This window comes from Macrobrachium rosenbergii, unplaced genomic scaffold (assembly GCF_040412425.1).
Source record: "Macrobrachium rosenbergii isolate ZJJX-2024 unplaced genomic scaffold, ASM4041242v1 282, whole genome shotgun sequence".
NCBI lineage: Eukaryota > Metazoa > Arthropoda > Malacostraca > Decapoda > Palaemonidae > Macrobrachium > Macrobrachium rosenbergii.
The window spans coordinates 867,952-877,804 of NW_027100730.1; the positions used below are offsets into that span (position 1 = coordinate 867,952).

The 9,853-nt window shown below is 39.4% G+C and overlaps 1 protein-coding gene across 1 annotated transcript; it reads left to right on the forward strand.

Moving 5' to 3' along the window:
* Positions 1-7,265: 7,265 nt before the first annotated feature.
* LOC136838243 (uncharacterized) lies at positions 7,266-7,862 on the forward strand. Its single transcript, XM_067103110.1, has one exon. It carries the CDS (start codon positions 7,266-7,268, stop codon positions 7,860-7,862), a length of 597 nt encoding a protein of 198 aa, XP_066959211.1.
* Positions 7,863-9,853: the final 1,991 nt, after the last annotated feature.

Below are 9,853 nucleotides of genomic sequence, written 5' to 3' on the forward strand. Positions count from 1 at the left end.
CAGAAAAGACTCTGAATGACAAAAAGGAGGTAACACATGGCGTGGTTTTGATTAACATGTTTAATTAAAGCAATGAATTCTAGACAGAATTACTAATCATAGGAAAGAAAAGCACTTTCAATGACAGTACGCATACTTTACACAACAAAAGGGTTCAAAGATATAGGAGAATTTTCCTAAGCATAGCTGCAATTCTCTGATCATGTTACTTGGCCTGATACTATGTGAAGTAAAGTACAGGATGTGAAGCAATATTATAAGTGGTGTTTGTAAATGCTCATAAAAAGTTGAATATTAAAAAATGGGAAAAAATATTATTTTTTCCAAATTTACTTACACATCCTACCAATAAATAGTGAACAGTATACTGGACTCAACGCAGTTGCAAAATAACATGGATGCAACATCTAATATCCTGTGTTGCTCGGAAAATATATATTTAAAGGAATTACAAATAAATTTTCGTATTAATATACTTAAAAATAATAACATAGAGACGAAAAAAGATACTTCACTTCTTAAATTATATAAAAAAAATCAAAAACGAAATAACATCGGCAACAAATCGCTTTTTTTCTTCGCACCTCAAACACAAAGACAGCATTTAAACTCGCGCCAATGAAAGGCCCCGTTACAGTGAACCTGAGGGGCTATGTAAATGCCTTGATGGGGTTCAGAAGATTCAGGTGTCCGCTGACTCACGCAAACGAGTGGTGGGGGCGGGGGGGTGATTTAAACCATTCGGTCGCCGGGAAGAATTTAAAGGTATTCATTCAAACCGAACTGAGTTATTTGATTCAACGGAGTTTAAATGGCTCTCCCCTTTTTAAAGCTAGAGGGGGTGTTGCCATTTCGTATTAAATGATGATGTTTTACTAAAATGTACTTTCAAGTAATTTTTTTTTTATATTTTAATGAGATCTTACGGTTTAAACTAGTTTTTAAGCTTGTGTTGGAGTTAATATTGTTTAAGATATCTGATGAAAAGGTAACATATGAGATATTTCATGTTTAATGTGAGTGTCTCCTGGCGTGAATTGGTTAGATCACAAGAAATGTTGTATCAACGAGTTCTCTCTCTCTCTCTCTCTCTCTCTCTCTCTCTCTCTCTCTCTCTCGTGCTCACACGAAGGAATACTCAGATGGGTTTCAAAATCATGATTTATGTCAGTTTAAATCTGAACCTCACCCGAGGTATCAGGGTATTTAGAAAGGCGAGAGAGCATAAAGTAGCTAATAAGCAAATGAAATTCAACTTAAACAAAACCTGCTGAAAAGGTATTTCTCCTCACTACCATAGATTCAATGAGGGGACAGACAGCCGCTGAAGCTCTGTGGTTAAGCTATGTCACGTACACAAGGCATTTGCTCTGCAAAGCAAAATCGTTGCATGAGTGCATGAGGCACACACGGAGGATGAAGAAAAATAGAATCAGATGGGTTTCAAAATCTGTAACCTGATTTATGTCAGGAAGGAAATCTGGACCTCATGTGATTTCTCTCTTGAGGGTACTAGGGAACTCCTTTTATTATTTAAGACAGCATTTTATTGGTTTCCTTCGCATGATTCAAAGTATATAAGCAAATATGAAATATAATATATAAACAAAACCTGCTGAAATATATATATTATATATCCTCAAATGCAGTTGATTCAATGATTTGGGTACAACGACTAGCTGCTTGATGAGCAACTCTAGAATGGGTAGTTCGTGTTTTGCGTACACAAGATGCATTTGCTCTGATATGGGTTTTGCAAACTTTTGCATGATTCCTGATATTCGAAGGCTCAGGCTTGGAGAGATAAACTTAAATGAGAATCGATTCTGACCCTCAGAACCTTAGATCCCATGATGATTTTTATATACTCTTAGAGGTCAAGAAAGGAACCAACTGCGATCCTTCTAGCTTTTTAAAAAAATAAAATGGTTCAATTTTTCGGTATTATTAATACTGACAGCATTTTAATGATTTTGTATGATCTGAATAAACCTTTTTCTGAAGGAGTCATCATGTAAGAATGGGAACTTAGCATAAATGACTAACTTTGGTACCGTGATAAATGTTTAGTATCGTTGTATGATCATTAAGATACTCGTACATGAGGGGAGGGGAGGGGTGAGGAGGAGGAAGGGGAAGGGGAGGAAAAAGGAAGGGGCAGGGGATGGATCCCCAGAAGAGATTTGGGTATTCAACCATCAGAGTTCCCAGAAACTAGAATTCCCAGAATCCTTGAATTCCAAGAGCAAATTCCCAGAAACCTTCAGAATTCCCAGAAGTAGTTCAGAATTCCCAGAAGTTTCAGAATTCCCAGAAGCCTTCAGAATTTGCCAGAATTCCCAGATGCCTTCAGAAATCTCTCTCAGAGTTGGGTTTTCAGAATTTTGCGTGATTCCTGATATTCGAAAGGCATCAGGGTTGGAGAAACCTTCAAATTCCCAGAATCCTTCAGAAACTTCATTCCCAAAGCCATCATGAGAATCGATTCAGACCCTCAGTAACCTCTTCCCAGTAGAATCCCAGAAGCCATCAAGTTCCCACTTCAAATTCCCAAGAATATTTATATTCTGCATTAGAATTCAAGAAAACCTTCAGACTTAACCATCCTTCCCAAGACTTCAAATTCCATACTTAAAGAAACCTTCCCAATGGTTCAGGGATTTTCCCAGAAACCTTCAAATTACTTTAATTCACTGAAACCTTCAGAATTATAATGATTTTGTATGATCTGAATAAACCTTTTTCTGAAACCTTCACCATTCCAAGCCTTCAAATTGGGAACTTAGCAGAGTTCCCAAAACCTAAATTTGGAACCTTGATAAATGTTTCAGTATCGTTGTGAAAACCTTCATCATTAAGATACTCAGAACATGAGGAAACCTTCAGGAAGCCTTCAGGGAAACCTTCAGAAGGGCAGGGGCCTTCAGAATTCCCAGAAGCCATCAGAGTTCCCAGAAACCTTCAGAATTCCCAGAATCCTTCAGAATTCCCAGAAGCCTTCAGAATTCCCAGAAACCTTCAGAATTCCCAGAAGCCTTCAGAATTCCCAGAAGCCATCAGAATTCCCAGAAACCTTCAGAATTCCCAGAATCCTTCAGAATTCCCAGAAGCCTTCAGAATTCCCAGAAGCCATCAGAATTCCCAGAAGCCTTCAGAATTCCCAGAAACCTTCAGAATTCCCAGAAGCCATCAGAATTCCCAGAAACCTTCAGAATTCCCAGAAACCTTCAGAATTCAGAAGCCATCAAATTCCCAGAAACCTTCAGAATTCCCAGAATTCAGAATTCCCAGAAGCCATCAGAGTTCCCAGAAACCTTCAGAATTCCCAGAATCCTTCAGAATTTCCAGAAGCCTCCGGGACTTCCAAAGCGCATTCAAACACACAAACAAGACAGAGTTTTAGTATTACATTATATATTATATATATATATATATGTATATATATATATATATATATATATGTGTGTGTCTCTGTGTGCATACATACACACACACACATTATATATATATATATATATATATATATATATATATATATATATATATATATATATATATATATATATATATATATATATATATATATATATATATATATATATATACTGGCTGACCAACCTGATGCTGCCCAGGAAAACTCTGAATGACAGTCTACAAGTAGGGGAAGGGGAAAGGGAAGGGGAGGGGAGGGAGAGGGGAAGGGAAGGCAAGGGGAGGAGGAAGAGAAAGGGTGAGGGGGAGGGGAAAAGAAGGGAAGAAGGAAGGGGAATCAGGAGGCGAAGGGCGAGGGGAAGATAGAGGGGAAAGAGAAATTACATTCCTCTATCAGAAGAGAATAAAAAGCATCTCAGCTGAACAAAGATAATAGGTAAAAAGTATTGTATTTCTACAATTCGCACTCAGGTGTGTCTGCGTGTTTGTGTGTGTGTGTGGGACGGGAGAAGGTCTGTCTCTCGTGCAACAACAGACGGACCCACTGGCCTCAGGTATGTAACGAAGTGTTGTTGCCAAAACACCCCATAAACCTCATTAGCTACAATTTAGAACGATACATGCCATCATGAGGCTAAGAAGTAGTCGCTGTAACGAATTCCAAAGGTAAAGCCGAAGAAGAAACGATCAAATTAATTAGAAAATTCGCATTTGAACTAATAAAGAAAAAGGATATACTGCCACCATACATCTTGCATGCCGTGTTGAGCTAGCAGCTACTATGCATGCGCAAATGAGGAAGACAAGTGGTGTGTGTACGTGTTTAGGGAGAAAATCTTAGGACCTGCTGGTTTAGGTTCCTTGCTTCATAGCTATTAAATATGTTTTGTTACAAAGCCAGAAATATTTAATTTATCAATACAACCAAGCAGTGAGGTATATATTTAACAATATTAATAATTATCATAAATTATGATCAAAATTCACTTAAATTCTGATAAAAACTGATGTTATATAGGATTTGGTTTTATTGGTGTAGGTTAACCATATGTCTGACAGCACATGGAATAAAAGGTGGAGCGTCAGGAGAAAACTGAGAATTAACCTAGTAACACTGAAGGAAAAGGTGATGTAAAAACGAAAATTTCATTTGTTTTGTCTGTATTTGTATGTCTGTCACAGAGTAGGGGTTTGATTTTGAGTTAAAACCTTTCTGGAGTGACTTAGTGGCCGTGTGTAAAATTTTATCTAGGTCTGTCAAGAGGTTTGGATTTCAATAGTGCACAAACAAATATGCAAACATTCACTTTTATATATATATATATATATATATATATATATATATATATATATATATATATATATATATATATATATATATATATATATTATATATATATATATATATATATATAATGTGATTATATTCTTATATCTACGTCTGCTGAGTTTTGGTTTTTCAGTGGCACAATAATTGATTTTCGTGGCCACAATGCAGTTGTTAATATGCGTTCCATCAGAAAAAATGTTTAGTATATCTTAGTTTAACCAGACCACTGAGCTGATTAACAGCTCTCCTAGGGCTGGCCCGAAGGATTAGACTTATTTTATGTGGCTAAGAACCAACTGGTTACCTAGCAACGGGACCTACAGCTTATTGTGGAACCCGAACCACATTATGACGAGAAATTAATTTCTATCACCAGAGATAAATTCCTCTAATTCTTCATTGGCCGGTCGGAGACTCGAACGCTGGGCACACAGCGTGCTAGCCGAGAGCTCTACCCACCCCGCCAGTGTAGAACTGCGCGTCCCATCAGAACAATTTCATGTTAACACTAGCGAGAAACTGAGACTGAATTTGGGTTCTTTTCAGGACCGTCGGTGAAAAGTGTGGCCCGAAAGCGAGGGGGAGAAAAGTCCCCCTGAAATATTCAACCAGCAATTCATATTATGCAAATTTTACACCAACTTCGTTACTTCAGCAAACTCGTTTACCAGAACTACCAGAGTGCTGTATCAGTATACTGGAAGAGAGAGAGAGAGAGAGAGAGAGAGAGAGAGAGAGAGAGAGAGAGAGAGAGAGAGGCTTACGCGTTTCGTTCAATTCAGTTTTTATCACGTCTCATTTAGCAGTCAACGAATTACTGCAGGCTGTCTATTATATTCATGAAACGACAATATATAGGAACATAATTACCAACTTATCATATCAGCCCCAAATTCTCTCTAGGTTGTTCAAATCTACCGTGAAACTAAAATGCAGAATTTTCTAATAGCTCTCTGTGAATCTTGAGTTGTCAACATCTTGAACTATTGCGGTACCTGCGAAAAGCTATTTTTAGGTTTTCATTGTTTATATTCATGCGACCGAAAATATCTGCTGATCTTTGTGTGAGAGCGAGACGTTCCATTGCCAGGGTCCCGTGATCTGGTCTCTTATTCTGTCCTGCCCCGCGGAACGGCTGTTATCCCAGGGTTAGGACTGTAGCAACTGTTCTTATTCTAGAGATGGTTTTCTTACGGGACAAGTGATGTTGAGTGGGAAAATGAATTAGCTTAGAACGTGGAACGTTAACTTTTTCATACATTTACGTGTGTGTATGTGTATATATATATATATATATATATATATATATATATATATATATATATATATATATATATATATATATATATATATATTATAGCTCAGGATTTTGAAGCCGCTGCTCACTGAATAGCCTCAGTGTTTTCGCTAGGGAATGTTTATCCTCTAAAGTGGATGACTTTAACCTAAAAGTTTCCACTTCCATTTTGTGCAAAAGACAAAGATTAAATATGATATGAATGTCTAAGAAGGGAATACCCCTCATAGTCTCTAATTTCATCTGGGCAAAAGGCAGAATATAAAAATATTAAATATGAAATGAATGTCTGCGAATTTGATTGAGATCAAAGCAGTCCATAAACTCTTGAACTTGTATCGTAGTTGCATACTTACATTTTTTTATTTGTTAATTTATCTATTTTACTAATAAATGATCTCTTTCTGTATTTCCCAGTGCCTTCTGTCACTTCTTTCGAATGAACACCCTAATATTCTTTTAAAGTTTGAACTCCAAGTCAATGGCCCCTGTGGTGGGCTTGTTCCATATGAATGGGGTTCATCTGAATAATAATAATAATAATAATAATAATAATAATAATAATAATAATAATAATAATAATAATAATAATAATAATAATAATAATAATAATAATAATAATAATAATAATAATAATAATAATAATAATAATTTTTTAGTTGGTATAAATTCTTTTCAGCAGTACAGGACACAATTAATAAACAGAAACCTATCTTAAACATGCGGCAAAGATCGCAGTTACGTATGAACCACCAACCCTGTCAAAAAGCGTATTCTAAATAAATATTCTGTCGCACTGTCTAAATATAGAATAATGCATTCAAGAATCACGCAACACCATACATCCTGTCGTGTTTTCGATTCAGAAACTCGTAATCTATTGCAACACTAAATCAAAGTCGAGAAGAGTTTAAATTTAAGAAGGGCAAGAAACCAGGTCAGTTATACTTGTTCCCAAAGATCCAGAGGGCCAACTGAACTTCTGATGATATTCATGAATGCCATTTACATGCAAAGGGGAACGTTGCTAATTCGCCGCCAATTCAGACGGTGCAGTGGGGGAATAACGCTGGATATTTCCGGAGAGATTATCTCCGTTCAGGGAACCGCCTTCAGATTAGGGTAATGCAATGCAGTAGTGGAAGACATGCAGTGGATGCACTTAATTAAGATATCAACTGCATTGCACTTCCTTGTATGATCATTATGACGAGTTCCCTGAGAAAACACACCCCCACACATCAGCCGCCACACCCCACACCTCAGTTCCCACACCTCAATCCCCACACCCAACACCTCAATCCCCACACACGACACCTCAACCCCAAAACCACCACACCCTACACCTCAATCCCCATACACGACACCTCAACCCCAAAACAACCACACTTACACACCCCACACCTCAACCCCCTACACCAATTACACCCCACACCTCACACCTCAACCCCATACCCCACACCTCAACCCATACACCCCCACACCCCACACCTCAACCCATACACCCCACACCTCAACCCCCTACACCAATTACACCCCACATCTCAACCCCCTACACCAATTACACCCCACATCTCAACCCCATACCCCACACCTCAATCCCCACACCTCCACACTGACACACCCCACACCTCAACTTCCTACGCCCCTTACACCCCCACACCTCACACCTCAACCGCACACCCCCACACCTCAACACCTATACCCCACACCCCCACACCACACATGTCAACCCCTCTCCCCCACACACCATGCCTCAACCCCCACACCCCCATACCTCAACCCCAACACCACCACACCTGAACACACACACCCCCACACCTCAATCCCACATCCCACACCTCAACCCTTACACACCCACACCACACACCTCAACCCCACACCTCAATCCCACACCCACATACCTCAAGCCTCACACCTTGACCCTCACACCTTAATCCCCACACTTTAACCCACACACCATCACACCCAACACCGCAACCAAGACACTCCACACATCAATACCCACTCCCCAACCCCCACATCCCACACCTCAACCCCCACACCCACACACCCCACACCTCAACCCAACTCCCTTACACCCCCACACCTCCATACCCCCACCTCAATCACTACACCCTCACACCCACACACCCCATCACCTTAACCCCCACACCCCACATCTCAACCCCTACACCCACACACACCACACATCAATCCCCCACACACCAACCCCACACCTCAACCCCTACACGCCCACACCCCACACCTCAACCCCCAACACCTCAACACCCACACTCCACACATCGACTCCCACACCCCCACACCTCAACCCCGCACCCCTATACCTTCACATCTCAATCCCCACGCCCCCACACCCCACACATCAACCCTCATAACCCCACACCCCACACTTCAACCCCCACACCCCATACCCCCACACTCACACCCCAACCTCGCCACGCCCTAAAACTCCACCCCAAACACCCCAACACCCCTACACCCCAACTGCTACACCCCCACACCCTTACTCCCCAAGACCCTCATTCCATACCCCACACTTCACCCCGACCTCCCAAAGTCCCAGTTAGGAAGGGAACGAGTTCTACACTGATAGATCATCAACACAAGAACACATGTGATAATAATAATAATAATAATAATAATAATAATAATAATAATAATAATAATAATAATAATAATAATAATAATAATAATAATAATAACACTCTCTTTCTGTATTTGAAGGCTTTAAGATTTTGAGGGAGGTAAAAGTAAATGAGGAAACGCAATTCAAAGGAAAAATGACAGAAAACAAGAGAAAATTCTAACAGTCTTCTAAATGAAACAAAACCTAAAAAGTCAAACAATAATAAAGTTATCAATGCTCACCAAACTTGGACCGTCCAGAGTTCTGAAAATAAGGAAAGATTCACGAATATTAATAGTATATTGTGAAAAACATTCATCGTTGTGATTGATGTAGTTCACTGTATCAGCACTGTAATTGTTTTATACTCTCTCTCTCTCTCTCTCTCTCTCTCTCTCTCTCTCTCTCTCTCTCTCTCTCTCTCTCTCTCTCTCTCTCCAAGACGACTACAGTACAGAGACAAGAGTCGTTTTCATAAGCTCAACAAAAGCAGTGTTTCAGATGTCAGTTCGTTTTGCGGAATTTGTGGCTTCTCTCGGAAGTGAGATATTGAACAAAGTGTTATTGAATACTTTATAAAATCTACAGACAATATAATTAAGTCTTAAGGGACTATTTTCCCATGGCAAATAGAAATATCTGGAGTCAGGCTTCGGAACTAGAAAGTCCATGAGCGTAAATTCAGTAAATATAAAAAGTGAAGTTATTTACTGCTTGTGAAGGAAATAAAAACGAATTTTCTAAATTAAGGAACAATTTAGCCTCATCACAAACCACTTTTTGGAAATAATAAACCAGTTTCCTCTAGGGCATAGAAGCACACACTTGAATATTATGAGAGAATTGTACTGGATCAGAGGAAAAGAAAGAAAACCTGGCGTAGCAGAACATCAAGGGGAAAAAAAATGTCACCATCATTTCAGGCAGAAAACAAATTGCTCGAATATTTCAACTGCCATATGGTAACTGAGGCATCCTGTTTATCAAACGAAAACGAACCGCTGTATTCCACAATCCGAACGCAGCAATTATTCACAACGATTCTCATTTGTTCAGCTTTTTTGGGGGGCCGAAACAGCCTCTGCGGAATCACGCAGCAGCAATTTCATAAAAGTTACGCTTCGGAGCATCACACGCGGAGCAGGAGTGTCAACGGTAAACGGAA